Source organism: Choristoneura fumiferana, chromosome 19 (genome assembly GCF_025370935.1).
Source record: "Choristoneura fumiferana chromosome 19, NRCan_CFum_1, whole genome shotgun sequence".
Taxonomy (NCBI): Eukaryota; Metazoa; Arthropoda; class Insecta; order Lepidoptera; family Tortricidae; genus Choristoneura; species Choristoneura fumiferana.
In genome coordinates, this window is record NC_133490.1 from 4523939 (window position 1) to 4545448 (window position 21510).

At 38.4% G+C, this 21510-nt stretch overlaps 5 protein-coding genes across 5 annotated transcripts; 2 read left to right on the forward strand and 3 right to left on the reverse strand.

Moving 5' to 3' along the window:
- Positions 1-874: 874 nt before the first annotated feature.
- LOC141438757 (heat shock protein 68-like) lies at positions 875-3398 on the reverse strand. The gene has a single exon (XM_074102703.1). The coding sequence runs from the start codon at positions 3028-3030 to the stop codon at positions 1000-1002; it is 2031 nt and encodes a 676-aa protein (XP_073958804.1). The 5' UTR covers positions 3031-3398; the 3' UTR covers positions 875-999.
- A 4196-nt stretch (positions 3399-7594) lies between these two features.
- Positions 7595-10673, forward strand: LOC141438758 (facilitated trehalose transporter Tret1-like). Its single transcript, XM_074102704.1, has 3 exons — positions 7595-7715; positions 8494-8629; positions 9044-10673. Exons 1-3 carry the CDS (start codon positions 7689-7691, stop codon positions 10333-10335), a joined length of 1455 nt encoding a protein of 484 aa, XP_073958805.1. The 5' UTR covers positions 7595-7688; the 3' UTR covers positions 10336-10673.
- A 410-nt stretch (positions 10674-11083) lies between these two features.
- LOC141438760 (protein lethal(2)essential for life-like) lies at positions 11084-12524 on the forward strand. The gene has a single exon (XM_074102706.1). It carries the CDS (start codon positions 11391-11393, stop codon positions 12018-12020), a length of 630 nt encoding a protein of 209 aa, XP_073958807.1. The 5' UTR covers positions 11084-11390; the 3' UTR covers positions 12021-12524.
- Positions 12525-14278: 1754 nt separating this feature from the next.
- Positions 14279-15181, reverse strand: LOC141438759 (protein lethal(2)essential for life-like). Its single transcript, XM_074102705.1, has one exon. It carries the CDS (start codon positions 15015-15017, stop codon positions 14373-14375), a length of 645 nt encoding a protein of 214 aa, XP_073958806.1. The 5' UTR covers positions 15018-15181; the 3' UTR covers positions 14279-14372.
- Positions 15182-18793: 3612 nt separating this feature from the next.
- Positions 18794-19681, reverse strand: LOC141438764 (protein lethal(2)essential for life-like). The gene has a single exon (XM_074102720.1). The coding sequence runs from the start codon at positions 19571-19573 to the stop codon at positions 19040-19042; it is 534 nt and encodes a 177-aa protein (XP_073958821.1). The 5' UTR covers positions 19574-19681; the 3' UTR covers positions 18794-19039.
- Between the last annotated feature and the right edge of the window lie 1829 nt (positions 19682-21510).

Genomic DNA, 21510 nt, shown 5'->3' on the forward strand with positions numbered 1-21510 from the left:
ATTTGACTGTTCGTTTTAATCTAATCTAATACCTTTAAACGAGCAATTCTTGTAATATTTAAGTATATATAATCCGTATCTCAGAAACGGCTCCAACGATTTCGATGAAATTTGGCATGTTGGGGTTCTCAGGGATAACAAATCGATCTAGCTTGGTCTTATCTCTGGGAAAACGTTTATTATCGAGTTTTAGCCCGAGCAAAGCTCGGTCGCCCAAGTAATTATGTATTGTATTGCTAAACTTCAAGATGTGTACCTTAACGTAAATAAAGATGCTAATCACAGAGTACATTAATATTATATATTATGTAATCAACATAAATTTGTTTTTCTGAACTGAGAGAACAAACAAGTTCTAATTTTGTCAGTTTCTAAAAATACTGATTAAGTAATTTGTATGTTACTTCTACGCAATACTCGTACCTATGCTTGAAACGTTTAGGTAATTAACTAAATCATAAATGTAAACAAACTTCAGGTACCAGATTTGGTAAATTCAAGGATTTTAAACATTTTACTTATCTGTCATTGTAATACAAACTAAACTAGTGTATTTCAATACAGTAATGTAAACACCAGTTGATGTTGTTTTGTTTACATTTAGTTAAATATCTATCCAAACCAAGTATATCTATATATTTAATTTTGTCATTAGCATAAAGACAACATGGATTTTCTATCAGATGGTAGGTACTAGAACTTTCTATTTGTAAGTCAGCACTTAAATAGGTAATTGCATAATGAAATTACACACCTACCTATTTATTTAGTTAAACTATTTTTTAAGTTTATGTGCAATTGTGCATCTTTATGCTACTGGCCTTACCTACTTGCATTCTACTTATTAGGTAATTGAATAAAGGAAACAAAGATATAAATTGAAATGATACTTATTTATTAAAATTAAATTAACTTAAAGGAACACTCAGTCTTTTACATAATTATCAGATATTACTTAAACAATACAATTGAAAGAACCTAATAAACTGAATAGAGTACTTAGTCGACTTCTTCAATGGTGGGGCCGTCGTTTCTGCTTTGGTAGCCGGGCATGCCTCCCATACCTCCGGGCATTCCACCCATACCTCCGGGCATTCCACCCATACCTCCGGGCATTCCACCCATACCTCCGGGCATACCACCCATACCTCCAGGCATACCACCCATGCCACCAGGCATTCCTCCAGGTTGACCGCCAGCGCCACCGCCATGCATCTTGGTCATAATCGGCGAGCAAACCCTCTGGACCTCTTTCAATTTGTGTTCATACTCTTCAATGTCAGCCAGAGAGTTGTTGTCCAACCACTTGATCGCCTCTTCACACTCATTGCGGGCAGTGTTCTTGTCCTGCTCACTCAATTTGTCGCTGGCGTCATCCAAGGCTTGTTTGACGCTGAATACATAAGCTTCTAGTTGGTTCCGCGCCGCTACTTTCTTCCTCTGCATCTCGTCCTCATCCTTGTACCGTTCGGCTTCAGCAAGCATTCTGTCGATGTCGGCCTGCGACAACCGGCCGCGATCGTTTTTGATGACGATGTTCTTGCTTCGTCCAGTGCTGTTCTCCTTAGCCGAAACGTTCAGGATGCCGTTAGCGTCGATATCGAAAGTGACGTCGATTTTAGGGATTCCTCGGGGCGCGGGTGGTATTCCGGTCAAATCGAAAGTGCCCAATAAGTTGTTGTCTTTGGTCATCGCGCGTTCGCCTTCGTAGACTTGGATTGTGACCGCTGGCTGGTTGTCCGAATAAGTCGTGAAAGTCTGGGACTGCTTGCAAGGGATCTTAGAGTTGCGCTCGATGATCTTCGTCATGACACCGCCTGCGGTTTCGATGCCGAGCGAGAGAGGCGCAACGTCGACAAGCAAGACATCCTGGATTCTTGAGTCGTTAGAGCCGCTGAGAATAGCTGCCTGGACCGCGGCGCCGTAAGCCACGGCCTCGTCGGGATTGATGGACAGGTTCAACTGTTTACCGCCGAAGAAGTTCTGTAGAAGGTTCTGGATCTTCGGTATGCGAGTCGAACCGCCGACGAGGACGACGTCGTGAATCTGGCTCTTGTCCAACTTGGCGTCGCGTAGTGCTTTCTCGACAGGTTCTAGAGTTCCGCGGAAAAGATCCGAGTTCAATTCCTCGAAGCGCGCTCGCGAGATGCGGGTGTAGAAGTCGACGCCCTCGTAAAGCGCGTCGATTTCGATGGTAGCTTCAGTGCTTGAGGAGAGCGTGCGTTTGGCGCGCTCGGCGGCCGTGCGGAGGCGGCGGAGCGCTCGCGTGTTCCCACGCAAGTCCTTCTTGTACTTGCGTTTGAACTCGTCAGCGAGATGGTTCACTAGCCTGTTATCGAAGTCCTCGCCTCCCAGATGTGTGTCACCGGCCGTCGACTTTACCTCGAACAGTGATCCTTCGTCGATGGTGAGGATGGACACGTCGAAGGTGCCGCCGCCAAGATCGAAAATCAAAACATTGCGTTCGCCTTTTAGGTTCTTGTCTAAACCGTACGCTAAGGCGGCGGCAGTGGGCTCGTTGATGATGCGCAGAACGTTTAGCCCAGCAATGGCACCAGCGTCCTTTGTGGCTTGACGCTGGGAGTCGTTGAAGTAAGCTGGGACTGTGATGACAGCGTCGCGCACTGTTGTACCCAAAAACGCCTCCGCAGTCTCCTTCATCTTCGTCAAAACCATGCTGCTAATCTCTTCTGGGGCAAATCTCTTCGGTTCTCCTTTGAATTCGACTTGGATCTTCGGTTTGCCACAGTCACTGACCACTTTGAACGGCCAGTGCTTCATGTCCGCTTGAATTTTGGGGTCGTCGAATTTCCTACCGATGAGACGTTTCGCGTCGAACACCGTGTTGTTGGGGTTGAGGGCGACTTGGTTCTTAGCGGCATCGCCGATGAGTCGCTCGGTGTCCGTGAACGCGACGTACGATGGCGTTGTTCTATTGCCCTGGTCGTTTGCGATGATCTCCACATTTCCGTGCTGGTAAACTCCAACGCAAGAGTAGGTTGTTCCAAGATCAATTCCCACAGCTGGCATTTTCGTAGATTATTTTAAACTTCACTCACAATAAACTTGGTAATAATACTTGTTTATTAGTCGTAGTAAGACTCGAGAGGTTTGTACCGCTCAACTTCCTTTCGTTTGTTCGCTTTGTGTTTACAAATTGTACTGACTCCCGCCAGCTAGCGGCTGCTTATATACCCCTCCGGCACCGACCAATCACGAGCGAGCGTTTTCTAGATTATTCTCGGCTGCCGTTCGGCGGCCAATAGGGTCGAGGCAAATTCTCGAACGTTCTCAACCGATCGACGACTTAGAGCAGCACGGATTCCGAGTGTTCTATGAGTAAGAAAGGGACAGGAAATAATTTAGTAATACCAGATAATAAAAAATACCTGTAGTTTCAAATATTTTTTAAATATGTTTTGAAAGCGAATTTGTGAATTGAAAATTAAATAATTGAAGATAGAAATGCGTATTATGTATATTCAACTGAATATTAAACACATTTACTTATTTTTTAAAGGGTTCTTCGATGTTAAAGCAATTGTAGTTACAGATCCGAAACATTTTATACAGGGTTATTGGTAAGTCGTACAATTTCCATTAAAGGGCTATGAGGGAGGTCATTCGCAATCATTTTTGTCCCATAAAGCCCTTTTCTAAGAAAATCGCAATTTAAGTTTTATTTAAAAAGTCAGGGACGCATCTTCAAAAATAAAAATAAAAAGCAATATTAATCAACTTTTTTTATTTTCTTATCTACATGGTAAAACGGCTATACTTATGCAATATTAAAAGTAGAATTATCTGTACACGTTTAAGAATGCGAGAACACAAAGTAAAAAAAAAACATATTCTTTTTTTTAGTTTGTTCAACATCAACAACACAAAAAAAGAAAATTTTGCAAATACATTTGGCGTGCAGATTACACATAAAACATCCATGTCTATCTATCTTTCTAACGAGATAATAAAACTATGATTATTGTAAATGGTTGCTAGAAAAAAGTACTTAATCATAAAGGACACAGGTCCGAACATAACCTAAAATTAACTTATTTAATCTATCAACAATACATAGGTACATTCAACAAATTTAATTCCTACAGTCGTGTCGTAATGATATTTTACGTCATTCGATAAACATAATTATAATAGACAAATAATAGTATATTTACTATGACAGGGTTCCATGGTGGCCAAGGAATCAAATAGGTTACTATACATATTTTACATAATTCACAAAATTTACTTCAGCGAATATGGCGCTGCAAGTAATATGTCACCAAAACCAATGATATAGTCAGATAATTTTTGTTTATTTAGTTTTTTATTACAATCACTACGAATCACTGTAAATAAAATCCAATACTTAAACAACTCCGGTTTTCTTAATTTCTCATACTCACTTTAACCCAAACCATAAAACCATGGATTACATTAGGCGAATTATTGGAAAGAATTTAATATTCCTACAAACAAAATCATAAAAAAACTAACTTTGTTAATCCGTAAAAAAATACTAGAAAATTTTTGCGGCTTAACATGGTATCACTAACCTAGATAATGGACTGTTGAATTGGGGTGCAAGAGTGAGATGGCACTATAGGCTAGCCTCTGTTGGCAAAAAGAGATAGAGTATTTCTCGAACATTGTGGCGGTAAACAGATTTGAAGTTTCTGGAATGTTCATGAGAGGCTAAAAGAACATTATATTTACGCCATTATTTCTACAGTTGGCTATAGTAGTTAGCAGTTTATGTTGAAAATGAGACTTATCTAACAAATCACTTGAATTTGTGACACATGATAATAATAAAAAGTAAAATTTACTGAAGGGTTGAGTACAACGCCATCTATTGGTGAGTAGCGTACCATCAGTTAGAATTACGACGAGCTAAACGACGTCAATAATGTAGAATTTGGTACTGTCGTACTGTTTTGTTAAACCTATGCATTAGTATGGATAAACAATGTAAGAATAGAATAATCTAACTAATTAATATTGATTCCGTGTATTTTAGGGTCGTTACTAAAATATGTGTTCTTTCTTAATTTATGTCGTTAAGAAGGTACTTAATGCATATACCTAATTAAACTACGGTACTTAGGTACTTCTAATATAATCTCATTGTTTTGATTATTAACCGACATCAAAAAAGAGGGAATACTTAATTCGGTAGTTTATTTTGCGTTTGTTACCTCAGAACTTGGTCATTTAGGTACGAAAAGATTTGGAAAAATATTTATTTAGAAGCAGATTTCTGGTTATTTGGGCACAGATAAATTTGAATTAAAAAAACCGGCCAAGAGCGTGTCGGACACGCCAGAAATAGGGATCCGTAGCCATTACGAAAAAATTAAGTAATATTTTTCTAAGGATTTGTTATTTTATACGGAATCTTCCATAGTTTAGGTATATTTTATACCTTAGGCTGCTTACTCTTAAACTACTAATAATTCTTAAGCAAACTTAACCGTTATAGTTTTCCTTGAAAGTTTGATATACTTACTTACTTTTAGGTTTAGATTTTAGAGTGGGGGGACGACGCTCGATTTTAATGAAAATTTGCACATTAAAGTTGAATTGTTCGCAAACAAATCACTAAATCGAAAAATCGTCTTAGCAAACCCCTAATGGTTTTAAAAGACCTATCGAACGATACCCCACACTATAGGGTTGGATGAGAAAAAAATTACCCCCACTTTACGTATATGGTTTTTTTTTATTGTACCATTTTGTCGGCATAGTTTACATATAATTATATCCGTGTAAAATTACAGCTTTCTAGCATTGATAGTCCCTGAGCAAAGCCGCGGACGGAGGGACAGACAGACAGAAAGACAGACATGGTTCCGTTTTTGCCATTTTGGCTCCGGAACCCTAAAAACACCACCCGTAGGATGTTAATTCGTCTTTGAGAATTTATATAGATAAATACTTACTCAAAGTAATTAGCTTGCGAATTTAAAATCTTAGAAGTTGAAGTTTTCAATTTAACTCACTTCCAGTGGTCGTATTGACTTGAAATTTAGTATCAGGTACTACCTACATTATATGGATGACGATGCTAATAGGTACAGTAGTCAACAAAAGGTACAATTACAAAAAAAAAAGTACTTACTTCGTTCTAATCAACACATGCTGCAATTTAAATAATAAGTAACTGAGGTAGCAAAACATTTATAACTATTTTATATAAAAAAAATATGAACAGTTAAATTTAATAATCTTAAGGTGGGTATACAATCTAATATTACTTAAACTCTCGTGAGACATCAATATATCTCACGTGAATTAAAACGTTTCATTTTAGTTACTTATATATTCAACTAGCTTGTGTCCGCGGCTTCGCCCGCGTGGGATTCGGTTACCGCGCTCGAGAACTGTGCATTTTCCGGGATAAAAAGTAGCCTATGTCACTCTCTGGCCCATGAACTATCTCTATGCCAAAAATCACGTCGATCCGTTGCTCCGTTTTGACGTGAAAGATGGACAAACATACAAACACAAAAACACACACACGCATTTATAATATTAGTATGGATCTACATACGGTAGTTTCTGCCGTGAGACACTCATATTAAATTATATTGTAACGGATAGCTCGCGTCACATGTCGAGCTAAACTCGATTTAAGACGTGGTCATCCGTTACAATATCATTTAATATGAGTATATAAAATATCATGGGACACTTGACACCAATTGATCTAGTCCCAAACTAAGCAAAGCTTGTACTATGGACACTAGGCAACGGATTTTATATAGATAAATACATACTTAAACACATATTAAACATCCAAGACCCGAGAACAAACATTCGTATTATTCATACAAATATCTGCCCTGGCCGGGATTCGAACCCAGGACCTTAAGATTCGTAGTCAGGTTCTCTAACCACTTGGCCATCCGTCGTCAGATATATGGATCTAATCCAAAAAAAAATGTTATTTTAATTAAACATTTCCAATAAACGGTTGTATTGCTGTGAGATCAGTCAAATCGAGAAGCTCCTTACGACCACGTGTCTAAAAAGCGTCATCGCATTACATTATTTTATTCTATTCCTCAGTTTCGTTCATCACATAATCACGAGAATCAAAAAATACATTCCTTTTATAAGTTATGTACTATTCTATTGTACTAGATTAATATTACTTTCTTTTTTTAAAAAGGGTGTTTTATTCCTGCAATAAAACTACCTAATTATAATAATAATATGTATTATTTATCATTTCTCGTACAATACACATATCTTTACTAATCTGACTACAACTGAGGAAACTGGTAGAACATATTTCTTACAACTAATTTTGAACTATCATTAATAAAATCATTTATATCATAAAAAACATTTACTGGTAATCAAACTAATACTACTACTATCAAACACTATCAAACAAAGCTTTCGGAGACAGGACAACAACCAACATTAAAATTTAATATTATAAATATAACAAGTAATCAGTAACGCCATTGTCATTCAAAACTTCATGTACATGCTTATTTTAAATAATTTAATACGTCAATGTAACAATACAACAGCTTTCCGCAAAGAAAATCGTTTGTTACATTTGCTCATACTGTCAGGAGAACATGTTGTTTCTTTTGTAATTCTAAAATTTATTATTTTGTCGTGACATGAGTACCTATCTTATCTTAGAAACACTGTTATCAATTAAGTGAAACATGATTTTAAAGCCAGGAATAAAACAGGTAAATTAAATTAACATGTGAATTGTAACTTTATATTTTTCTTATTAGCTTATTGCGCATCTCAGTTCAGGGCAATGGCCTTTTTTTGTTTCACGCTTCACTATAAAAACCGATGTGCATGGAGTTTGATAGTCTCTGCATCTCGGGTTCGGTCTGCTTCTTTCACGATCGATAATCTATTGTCACGAAATTTACGCCTCTAAAAGAGTAACGTAATTGACAGACAACTCAAATACGCAGTTCACGAGTGTGAGAAGTGAAAATATATCATAAAAGGCGTGTGTAAAAGGGGTGGAAAACTATTAATTGAAGAACTATTTTTCTTAAATTCTTGTATATAAAATAAATGTTTCTAATACCTGTAAACGAGCAATTCTTCTATACATATAAATATATTTCGGGGATCTCGAAAACGGCTTCAACGATTTCGATGAAATTTGGTATGTAGGGGTTTTCGGGGATGAAAAATCGACCTAACTTGTAACTCTGGTAAAACGATTGTTACCGAGTTTTAGGCCGAGCAAAGCTCGGTCGCCCAGGAACTTTAATTTAAATGAAGATGAAATGCTAATTCCTTTAGTAACTCTATGTATATACCTGTTTTCTGTACTGCTTACTATGTGTTGGTGTGCAATAAAGAGTTATTGTATTGTATTGTAAGTATGGAGTGACGGAGATCTCGTCACTCCATACTCCGCATTCATATGTGCCACGTGACAGATACAATTATATAGATATCTTGACACATGTAATGGTGATTCTGATTCTGTACCCACAGGCTATATACACGTTCGGGGTGCAGATGAACATGTTCTCCCTGGGCACCGCGTCGGCATACGCCGGGACGCTGGGGCCTGCCCTCTCGGAGCCCGGCAGTGGCTTCCATATTGACCTGAAGATGGTGTCGTTGATTGGTAATCAGTACAAATATAATAAGCGCGTAAGCGCAGCGTAGGACGTCCATGAACGAGTAGGATGGATGATCTGATTAAAGCCGCGGGTTAACTGTGGATGCAGGCCGCTTATAACCGAAGCAACTTGAGGTCTATGGGAGAGGCCTATGTCCAACAGTAGACGTCCTACCGAATGGGCAAAATGCAATGACAAACTATAACTAATTTAATAAGTGAGTTCACTTTGTTTAAAGTTTCGAGGCAAGTTTGTCTGTAAGGATGGAAAAACTTCTTTAGTGCGCATTGTGAATTAAACTGAACCATTACTCTCGACTTGGTGCCGCTCATTCTGTACTGTCAGCTTATTAGAAGAACAGACGCCATGTACACTTTTAATCAAATTTAATTTTATAATTTTCTTTCTTTATTCCACAGCCTCCATGCCAGGATGGTCCGGTTTTCTCCCAATAATATTGCTGGGACCCTTAATGCACTTCGCTGGAAGAAAAACCGCCAACATCTGCTTATCGGTTCCAATCTTCTGCGGCTGGATCTTAACTTACTTCGCCGCCGAATACAACTCGATCTCCATGCTGTTAGCCGGAAGATTTCTCCATGGTCTCCCCATGGGAGCAGCTTATTTCATAAGTGTGTGTATAGCAGAGTTCTCTGATCCGAAAAACAGGAATAATCTGTTAGGATTCAAGCCTATAACTGCAGTATTAGGAGTAGCGCTGATGCATACGATGGCGTACTACCTACATTGGAAACACATGGCTCTAGTAGGAGCAATACCGCCAGCCTTGGGTTTCCTTATAACCTTATTTTGGCCCGAGACACCAGAATGGTTGGTGTCACGAGCGAGATATGAGGAAGCGGAAACTGTTTTTTACTCCCTCCGAGGTTATAGCAAGGAGGGAGAGCATGAGTTAATGCAAATGATAGAATGCGAGAAAGATAGACGTAAATTCCTCAGTGATAACCAAAGAAGATTTGCATTTTGGAAAACTTTTAAGTCACCTATTCTGTGGAGGCCAATAGCGATACTGTTCTTTGCTTTACTAGTGCCTGTAATGGGTGGACGGCATTATCTTGTGTCTTATTCTGTTCACCTCGGCGCTCAACTAAGTGGTGATAAGACAAAAGGTTACTTCTACACAGTTTTAAGTAACGGTATAGCAATACCTGGGGCTGTTTTAAACCTATACTTGTTAAAACGATTCAGTAGAAGGGGCGTGTTACTTGGTACTGGTTTTGTGGGTTCTGTGATGCTCGCTGTAGCCTGCGCCATGCTTTATATCAGGACAATTTATCCTAGCGAAGCTTTATCGTATTCAATTTTAGGCGTTTTTGCGGTATATTATTTTTTAGCTAATTGTGGTTTTTATCCCGTATCTTATATTTTAATGGGAGAAATATTTCCGCTGGAGTACAGAGCTCTAGGGTCATTAATTGACGGCTTGTTGTCTGCTCTGGGTATGGCATTAGTGTCAGCATTTTTGCCGTGGTTAGAAATAGCTATGGGGACTTATGGAGTTTTATTAATTTTCGGGTGCATAATGTTGATTAGCTTGATATATTTATATTACCATTTGCCGGAAACTAAAAATCGTAGTCTGCACGACGTTGGGGACTATTTTAGAGGCAAGAGTCCAAAAATAAGACGCGTAGGCGAATTTGCCTTCAATGCAGACGAAAATAGATCGATTTTAGAGGTCGATAAGTAATACGACTTATTTCTCGTTTATTTACTAGCCAGTGCCCATCAGTTAGACACAGGCCTCATCTCAGAAGGAGAGAACTTAGGGTGAAGTCTCTACGTGCGTCCCGTGCTGATTAGAACTGAAAACTCGCCATATAAGTACTTATGTCGCTGGCGTATGCAGATCTTCTCGTAATGTCAATGTATCATACATTATTAAAGAACAAATTGAAATAAAAAAAATATAACAAGGTAAATTTTAAGCTGAATGCGAAAAAGTGATATTATAATTAATGATTTAAGTAGTCGATTACAAACACAGTCCAGCGCGATTTATATGCTGCAAATACGTTTAATACAAATATTACTAAGTGGTATTTGAGATGTTTTGTATTTGAACAAGAATTAAAATTGTTTTAATGTCTAGCTTATTTTTTACATTAAAATTAATGCTTTGGGACTCAGGTAATAACTTTACAAAATTTCATCTAAATCGATTAAGTTGGCTCTCATTAATTCTTAAAAATGAATAATATTTTATAATTATCAATCAATTTTTACTTTATATTGTAGTAGAATTATCAGACGTAAAATATTCATGAATTGAATTTATTAATTTTATTGACGTCTACTTTTTATTAGTTTAGTACCTACCTACCTACGCAAAATTTTAGCAAATATGTCCAAATGGTTAAATGTTTCTAAAATTTTTAAAAAACTAGTAACTAAAACGTTTAAAGTATTTTTGTTTATTGTTCGTATAAAGAAACCATAATCTTACCTATTTCATCACAACTAAAAGAAAGTTATTGTTATTTCATCACACCGATAGTTATACATATATGTACTCTGTGCCGATAGCTAAAATAACAATAACAAACGAACGTGGCCGAACCGCATCGAGAACACGTCAGAAGTTTCCCGAAACGTCGGTCGCGCTACTCGCCGCTAGATGCCAGCGCCCGTATATAAACGAACGCGACCCGCGCTGCACGTCAATAGTTGAAAGAATTTTCAGTCGAGAGCGCATTTAGTGCAATACGAAATCGCAAAGTTAAAAATACAACAACATATCACAAAATGAAGAGATTCAGCGAATTTGCGTATACCCTAACATTCCTAATTATATTTTTCGGCGCTGGGAGCCGAAAACTCGCTTTCGCCGAAGAAAAATGCAAAGAAAATCGTGAAAGGAGTCTCTTTGGCCGGCGGAACAGTTTGTTTGACCAGGACTTCGGGCTGGCGTTCTCTCCTGGCGATTTCCTAACTTCAGTTATGTCTCCCTTCGGCTTCCACGAGTACTACCGGCCGTGGCGGCACCTGGCCTCGTTCAACAGAGACGTCGGTTCGACCATTAAGACTGACAAAGACAAGTTCACGATCAACTTGGACGTGCAGCACTTCAGTCCGGAAGATATAACGGTGAAGACGGTGGATGGTTACGTGGTGGTGGAAGGGAAGCACGAGGAGAAGGAAGACGAGCACGGGTTCGTGTCGCGGCAGTTCGTGCGGCGGTACTCGCTGCCCGAGGGTGTGGCGGCCGAGCAGGTGTCGTCGCAGCTGTCCAGCGACGGCGTGCTGACCGTCACGGCGCCGCGGCAAGAGCTGGAGCCGCAAAGGGAGCGGCTCGTGCCCATCACGCCAACTGGACCCGTCCGGAAAGAAGCCAAAGAAGGATCCTGTGAAAAAGAATCGTGTTCCAAACAGTAAAAGTGCATTTAGTAGCTTGTTTAGACGGTGCGAGGAATGTCATGCGAATTGCGGGCTTTTGCTCTATTGACTGAGCAGATTTGTAGCACTAGCGTAGGTACAGACTTGTAGTATTGCTTGGTCTGATTAACAGATAAGTTGGTCAGCCTGTACGCGTTATGACATTATATCACGGTGACAATCTGAGATCTGATTTTTCTCATTTTGAAGATAGCAGAAATCAGACTCAGCCTGACAAAATGTCGTCCATGAGTACCTTACAATCAACTTATTCTGTGCTAAAATATAATTTTTTTTCGACAACCGATTCGAAATTTCTCGCATCGTGTAAATAACCGGGCCATATACACAACTAAGCTCAAAGTCACAAAAATAGTCCCAATTCAAGACTGATTTCATTTTTATTTTCTAAAGCAAATAAAAAGTATGTTCCTAGAATGTTTTTGTTTTCTTTTGCTACATGACTGCATATAACCTACCGTACACCACCCTACACCCTACCGCACGCAACATAACATAAATGTAAAGGATGAAGATTTAATAAACTTTCCTTTTAATGAACAAAGTACCTATTAAAATAAAAACTGTAGTTGTTAATTGTTAACTAATACTAATATAGACTATATAGAGTTCTCTAGCTCGCTCTACAGTCTACACTCGCCCCGCGAAGACCCGCGAAGGCCGCAAATCGCGAGCGTGGATGGTTTCGCGGCATCACGGTCGCGCTTCGCGGCGTTCCCCGTCCGGTGGCGTTGTTTTGGTCCGCGTTAAAGGGTTTGCGAAGCGCGAACGCATCCACACTCGCAACTTCCACGTCCATTTTAGTCAAATGCGCGAACGTAAATGCGAAAGGTAAAGGTTGTGTTGTGAGTGTAAAGGGCTATATTTTTCGCGTCGTGTCCGTGTCCCACGGCCGCGGTTCGCGGGCGAGTGTAGAGAGGGCATCTAATTTTTCGCCGAAAACTGTTTCGCCAATTATAAGTTTCCAACCAAGTTTTCGCATAGGTAATTTATTTTCGCCAAATGATATTATTTTTTATTAGAATCATGTTTTAGATATTGAAAAATAAATATTAAATAAATACAAACATTGAAACATAGAACCTCCTCCTTTTATGAAGTCGGTTAAAAAGACGATTCTGTACTACGTATTTAGATAATTTAATACTGTTGGCCATTTTTCTGTCTACGAGTATTTGATATGTTCTTCTAAAAACCGCGAAGCACCTTTGTAACCTGCCCAACCTGCCTGACAGTCTGACAGTTGTCAGGTACAAATTTACGAGAGCTTACGAGCAGAGCAGATGCAGAGTTAGAAATCAAGTAAATGACTGACTTAATAAAATAAATACTATTATGGGACACCCAACACCTCAGACATGAGGTTTTCAATATAATAAATAATTGCTTGTGAGTTTGTTACGTTTAAAACTATAATTAGATATTACATAGCTGAATCTCTAAAATAAAACAAACCTGGGGAAAGTACGAACGAAAGCAGCTGCGCGCAATTTTGTCTACAAAGAAATTATGCGTTTCACGGAAAAAAATAAATTTTCCATGATAAAAACAATTCATATTCCCATCCATAAAGGGCAGTGGAAGTATCGGGCGGGGGAGGCCTTTGCTCAGCAGTGGGACAGAATATGCTAATAAACATTCAGGATTGTTTTTATTTTTATTATTAGCACATTCTGTCCCACTGCTGATTTATACTATTCGGTGTTTATTTTTTGCTTCCTTCGCTTTCTTATCTCTATACTATTCAGGGTGTTAAACTTTCTCCATAATAAATTTTACCCAAATTCGTTTAGTGGTAATAATCTAGAGCTTAAAAGCTTGAAGAAGTAAGAGACAGTCACAGTTACTTTTACAGTTACAAAATTTTATGAGTATGGATTCATTGTCAAATACTCATACTTATTGATAAGAAATAACTATTTAACACGTTAAAGGATTAAAAATTAAATGAAGTAACAGGATAATTTAACGTTACGTTAATCCTCCAGAAATTAGAAAATTCCTCCCTAATAGTGATATCAGTAGATAACAGTCGATGAACAGCGAGCGATAACCCGAATTGACTTCAAACATACTTGAAAGTGATTAAAGTACTTTTCTATTCTATTTAAAATATTTTAGTCCACGTAGTATGAAAGCATATATTTTAAAACTACTTGCAAGAATACCTATATGTGAAAACAAACTATTTTCATGCACAGCATAAAGGTTCCTGGAGTAAATAAAGAAAACAAAAGTTTCGTAAATAAGTTTATTTTAGGAAACAATCAGTCTTAAATATTGTGATGCTAAACTAAGTGACTAGTTGAAAGTTATTTACCTAAAATAATTTTACTGCTTCGAGCAGGAGTCCTTGTCACAGGTCTCTTGGTCTGTCTGGTCTTTGGCCTCCTTTCGGACGGGTCCAGTTGGCGTGATGGGCACGAGCCGCTCCCTTTGCGGCTCCAGCTCTTGCCGCGGCGCCGTGACGGTCAGCACGCCGTCGCTGGACAGCTGCGACGACACCTGCTCGGCCGCCACACCCTCGGGCAGCGAGTACCGCCGCACGAACTGCCGCGACACGAACCCGTGCTCGTCTTCCTTCTCCTCGTGCTTCCCTTCCACCACCACGTAACCATCCACCGTCTTCACCGTTATATCTTCCGGACTGAAGTGCTGCACGTCCAAGTTGATCGTGAACTTGTCTTTGTCAGTCTTAATGGTCGAACCGACGTCTCTGTTGAACGAGGCCAGGTGCCGCCACGGCCGGTAGTACTCGTGGAAGCCGAAGGGAGACATAACTGAAGTTAGGAAATCGCCAGGAGAGAACGCCAGCCCGAAATCCTGGTCGAACAAACTATTCCTACGGCCAAAGGGACTTCTTTCATGGTTTCCCTCGTTTCCACCTTGACATTTTTCTTCAGCTAAAGCTACTCTGCTCCCGCAAAGGACGATTAAAAAGGTTAAAGCGTACGCAAACGAGTTGAACTTCTTCATTTTGTCCTGTTTCTAGTACTTTTATCTTGAAATTGTAGCAAACTAACGAGATCGTTTGGAAGTAACTTTGACAATTGATGTGCAGTTCTTTCGTCTTTTGTTTATATATTATTGTTGACAGCTTACAGCATGAAGGTTGCTAGAAGTTTCGTAAGCGACTACGTGTTCCGCCGCGGCAGGGCCACGTTGGATTGTTATTTTATTGGATTATCACATTCTTATCGCTTTCTTTCGATTGGTGATTTACAATTGTTTTCGTAATTATGCAATTCTAAATATTAGGTACTTAAGCTCTCATCATACATGAATTAAAACAAACGGCTGAATTACTTCATCCCTAAGCCTTAATATCTTATATCTTTTTTTTATTTAAGCAAAAGAGTGTCATAAGATTAAAGTTATTGTCTTTCTTCGTTTCGTTTCATTACTTAAGTAGTTTCTCATGCCTTGTTTGGTGAAACCACTGGAAAAAAAAATAGAATGGAATTGTGATCGATATTGTATATTTAGTTTTGTAAATAAATCTTAAATAAATACTTATATTCATTTGTTTCGACTGATTATACCTATTCAGCGGCACAAAATGAAAATGAAAAGGCCCATTTTTTTAGTTATATGCCTGTAGGTACTACGTTGCCAGACTATTTTTACTTTATTTATTTTGTTAGTAAAAACAAAAGAACTTTCAATATTTATTTTCTTTTTTCCTTTTTGAGCTTAACAAAATGTGAGATGTGCCCGTTCGCGTTTCGATGGCACGGCAGTAGGTACAGTACTCTGATACTCTCATAAGATAGAACTGAATCCGGTGCTGAGCTTAACGGTGAAAGAACACATCGTGAGGAAACCTGCACACACTTGCGTAGCAATTCAGTGGTGTTTAAAAAAAAAACAATCCGCTCTGGGCCCGCGTGGGAACTACGCCTAAGCTCTCTCAGTCTAAGAGGCGGCCTGTGAACAGTAGTAGACATATATAGGCTGGGATTACGGATGAAGTTATCACTGTATTAGCCCTAATCTGTGCGTAGTGGTTACTAGTACACAGAATTGATATACCTAGGACTTAAGGCTTTTTACAAGCTTTTATTTAGCTTCACCTGTCCCGTTGTCTGTCTGTCTGTCTGTAGTCAAATCATGCAAGTTAAATTCGACCAACTTTCAGTAGTCGGATTGACTTGAAATTTGGCATACTTATGTAAATCACGTGACAATACAATAATCTAGTAGTGGTAGTGACATCCTGGTAGTCTAGCCAGAATCGTCTCCGCAGGACGGAACTCTTCAACGGTTAATAGCATCGACTTGAAATTTGGTATGCAAATGTAGTTTGGGTGACAATGCAAGTACAGTCAACAAAAAGTACAGTCAGCAAAAAAAGCTTGTATTAAAAATGAAAATTTTCAAATATTGAAACGTCGACTTAACGAGCTATATCTGGACACGTTATGTACTATTAGTTGTGTACGTTATGTACTGTTATTACTATTAGTTATTCTGTGTGGTGTACTATTAGTTATGTGGCATGGCGTCAGGTATTTCCGTGGTAAAGTCGAAGCAAAGATCGGTTTCATCTTGCATAAATTCTGTATAATCTTGTTGTTCTATTTTGTTTATTGTGTATATTAGGCAAGCCGGTGGGAATAGAGTTCTATGAACGCTTCGCCACTGTTTTACAGGTATTTTTAGTATTTCTATGTATTATTTAAGCAAATATTAAATAAACATAACAAGCATGATATTCGTGTCCGTTATACCACTACACTACCACACCCACTACCTGTGGGTGTACAAAAAGTGGCAAAAAATTGTAAAGGAAATGTCTAGTCTAAGTCACAATACTATATAGTAACCTATATTACTTGTAATTGTGTCTGAGTGCTCGAAGCGCTAATTTTTACGAGTAATACAGTAATACACAATAGATGCCACTTTGTCGCCTATCCTTTATTTTATCATTAGCAAGAAGGTAAGCGATCTTTGCGTGTCTTTTTATTGAAAAATAAGTCGCTGTTTTGGTTACATTAGTAATATGTTACAATAAGGTAAATGTCCCAATCGCAGACCCCCCCCCCCCCAATCCTTGCCATTTCAGCTGTTTTATTGAAAAAATAAGAAAACGAACATTGATATAACGCTGGAACTGTTTAATATACTACTAGTACCATCTATGATTCCCATGTCAAAGCATTCATTCATTCAATCAATACTTTTTGAAAATGACGTGCTTCAGAGTGAAAGTGCCTGTGTTTCAGAGTGAAAGTGCGCTATGTTAAGGACTTCGTGCAGTTTTTGTGGATTTATTCACTGGAATACTGTTTCATTTATTTTGTGTGTTTTAATGGCCAAACCTCCTTTTATTTACTATTTCATAGGCATGTCAAGCACTGATACAAAATTTCTTCAATTCCCAGTGGTTGACTTGACACCTACGTCAAGCACTCCTTCAATTGTTTTTTTTTAAGAATCTTAATTTCAACCTTATCGTAACATAGAAGATCACAGACAAACTGTGTAAACACTTTTGCAGGGCTATGTGCAAAAAAAAACTATGTAAAAATAATGTGAAATAAATACTATTTCATTAAAAAAAAAGTTACTTTAGCCTTTATCTCCAATCAAGACATTTCTAACGGTCGTTTGAGTAGTCTTTGACATGGGTGTCAAAGACTCTTTTACTATGGGGACCCAGTATTTGACAGGTATGTATTTAGGTGTCAAATACTAGGCCATAACGGGTGTCAACGATTGGTTACAGATATATAAAAATAAATAACTAACTAAATTTATATTATTATTATTATCATTTTGATAACATGACGAATTTATCTCATTATGATATTTTTAGTTATCCTTTAAGTGGATAATAGGAGTATTTCTGTTACAACATATCAACGTACTGAAATGTTCTTGCGAGGTAAATTGTATATTTAAATGTTACTTGTCATACATTTATAACAATATATAGATTATAAGATTAAAATCATTATATTAATATGCCTGTCAAATACTGAAAACACTAATTCAATTTTTCATAGTAAACAACTACGACATTTGAAAAATTGCCTGTCAAAGATTGGTACGATTTTAGAGGTTTAGGAAACGTCATATACTATAATAGTGATAAGATATAGCTTAATTTTAAAGTTGCTATATGATCAACGACAAACCGCTCAACATTTTGATATATCTGTGTAATTGATAAGACTAATAATTTCGAAGTTATTCTACGAAATGTGCGATTTTCCGTCTAAAAGTGTCGACCACTGGGACATTTACCTTAAATAAGTAATTTTTTTTAAAGCATTTTTCATTAAAAATACCCTTCATGTTTATTTACTTTTTCCTAAAGCTTAAATAAGCGCTAAAAAAATAAACGAAGTAAGTGATACTTATTATTATTATACTTATTGCTAATGACAAAAGTAAATATGATTTGAAATTGAATTTGAATGCGACAAAGTAAGCAAGTAATCGGCTAAATTTACTGGAGTATCCTAACACGTTTACCTTTACTTGCCCGAATTTCACTTGCCATACCAACGTTTGCCATAAAATATATAGAACCGTGCTGTTTTCAGGATTTTTTTAAATGTCGTCATATAGAATGCAGTAGGTTAGGTTCGGTTAGTTTAATATCAACTCTGAAGAAATTACTATTTCAGAAATAAATTACTTTATGGCAAATGAAAATTCTAGAAAACGATACATTCGGGCATTTGAAGTTCGGGCAAACGATAGAGAACCATGCTAACAGGGTAGAAATAAATAAAAAAATATTTAAGTTTAACAGTAAGATTTATTTAAATTCTACAAGAGCAGATCACACAGACAAATTACAAAATCAGTCTTATCACAAACAAAAGTAATACCAAATTACGAGAAATGCTGACACCGGTGTCGTTAGCTTCAAATTAAAATTACCTGCATTTACACAATACACTATGCTTTTACAAGAAAACACAATGCAATTCACATTAGACTAGAAGTTGGTTGTCCAAGTAGGTATCCTAAACTTAGAACAATTACTTCTTGTCACCGTTCGCCTGAGAGGTTTGATCTTTGATCTCCTTCCTGACCGGTCCAGTTTGAGAGATGGGTACAGCTCTCTCGTTGGCCACCGCCGGGGCTACTCTAGGAGCGATAACTGACAGCACACCATCGGAAGACAGGCGTGACTCCACCGTCTCAGGGTTGCAGCCTTCAGGCAGAGCGTACCGCCGGGTAAACTGGCGGGAAATGTACCCGTGCTCGTCCTTCTTCTCTTCATGTTTCCCTTCGATAACCACGTAGCCATCTGCAGTTTTAACGGAGATTTCTTCAGGCGCGAAGTGCTGGACGTCGAGGTTAACTTGGAACTTTTCCTTGTCGGATTTGATGGTGGAGCCGACGTCGCGAGCAGCAGCGGCCATCTGCCTCCAGGGCCTGTAGTAATCCCGGGAAAGCATGGGCGACACGGCCGCGGTGAGAAGGTCTTCAGGAGTCAGAGCCAAGCCGAAATCTTGCTCCATCAGGCGGTGAGGGTGGTCCAGACCCATGATGAAAGGTAAAAGAGACATTTTTCTCACGTTGATAATAGTTTTTAGTTTTTAAATAAGATCGCAGTGCGTTGCACCAAGAGTAGTTTGCGCTTGTGTTGCTTTCTTTCGATTGACATGCCGGTTTGCCGGCCGGCGAGTTTATATACACCGCGCCGCGACATCTAGCGGCGAGTAGAATCTTCGCGAAAGATAGGCGGAGCGTGGCGAGTCTTCCTGGAAGTAAAAAGCATTATGTTCAAGTTACGTTGTGGAATTTTCGATTATCAGTCATGGGTGTAAGGTTGAAATGAGTGTACACGAATTTAGTATTAACAGCTGATTTTATTGATCCGGTGCACGGGAACGTTCTAGTGTATTCTTTGTTTGTCTAGACGAGTATGGTGGGTAAATGTACTTACGAGTAATACGCATTTGCTGAGCTTGAATGGTTAAAATGTTAAAAAATTACTTATTATCCTTAGTCATGCTAAAAGTAGAGAGTTAACGACGTAATTATTTAATTAAGTTATGTTCCAATTACGTTATCTATTAAATACTTAAGTATTAGTTTAAGTACTTTAAGTAGTTACTTCATGCAAAGCGAATTTCAAAACTATAAACCCAGCTGTATTTTTTTTTCATCGAAAATTTACTGTCGATTCAGGGAAAACATGTTTTATTCCCGTTTATTTTATTTATTACGTTTACCTACCCATTCTGGTGTTGCAGATGTTTATGGGCGGTGGTGATCTATTACAATCAGGAGACCCACTTGCTTGTTTGCCATCCAGTCGAATAAAAAAAAACTTTTAATCCTATAGTAATCTAATAATATTAGGTAAAATTAGCAATTCTCATAGGTAACATAATACTTCGGGGATCTCGTAAACGGCTTCATTTCGATGACATCCTCGTTGTGTAGAAATTATCAGAAGCGTACAATCGATCTAAAGAAACCTGAATTTTAGGAAAAATCCTGTTTTCGAGTTTAGCCTGGGTAAAGCTTGGTCGTCCAGGTACTTGATAGCATTAAATAAGCTTAAACATTGTCATTATACCTACATATACTCTAGCAGGGTTTCATCTATGTATTTCGCTACTATAAGTACTCTAACCACCCTATCACGTACCTACCTACTACTTTATATCTCAACATCAACTTCAACTTCAACTTTTTTTTCATCACATTTGCTCGTAAACAGTGTCGTAACATGCAGGCTACCTTTGTTGCAACCCTCCAAATAAAACCCTCGACCTTAATGTGCTTGTCATGAAACCCGTGGTCGTTAAATCAGTACTCGTACCAATTTTCTTGTCATGAAGCCCAAGGTCGGTAAATGAGTTTGTTACTGCATGGCGTGCTGCTCATGCTGGCGTGCTGGTCGGGCGCATGCTGCGGGGGGGGGGGGGGAGCTGGCACTGCCAAGAGCGCAGTCAGCGGTATCGGCAATTTTTGAAAAAATATTAGTTTTCTTTTACAAATATACAATTTTTTACTCGCAAATGTGATCAAAACATTGTATGTTGCACGGGCGGTACTAGAATTACGAACATCGACTCATTAAAGCCCTCAGTCTTCAACTTCGGGCTTCTAATAGACTCGTTCGTAAGCAACCAGATTATATCTCTGACCATGATTCGCTCGCAATATACTTAACCCTAACCCCCTTAACCTTAACTTTAACCCTTTTCCTTTTTGTACAATAAAGAGTATAAACAAACAAACAAACTTAACTACCTACCTACAACCTACAAACAATTAGAAGTACTTCTCAACCTATTTGCAGAATGTACGCTTTTAAACCAAGATAATGCATGTGGATCGGATGTTTGAATGTCAATATGCTTGTAATCGAAGAGCATAAACAACTGCAACGGATGCGTTATTTGCAGCTGCAGTGGCCGCCATGTAACAACAGAGGCCGTTGATCTGCCGCCATTTTGAATTAGCGAGATAAAAGAATCAGAATGTTAAA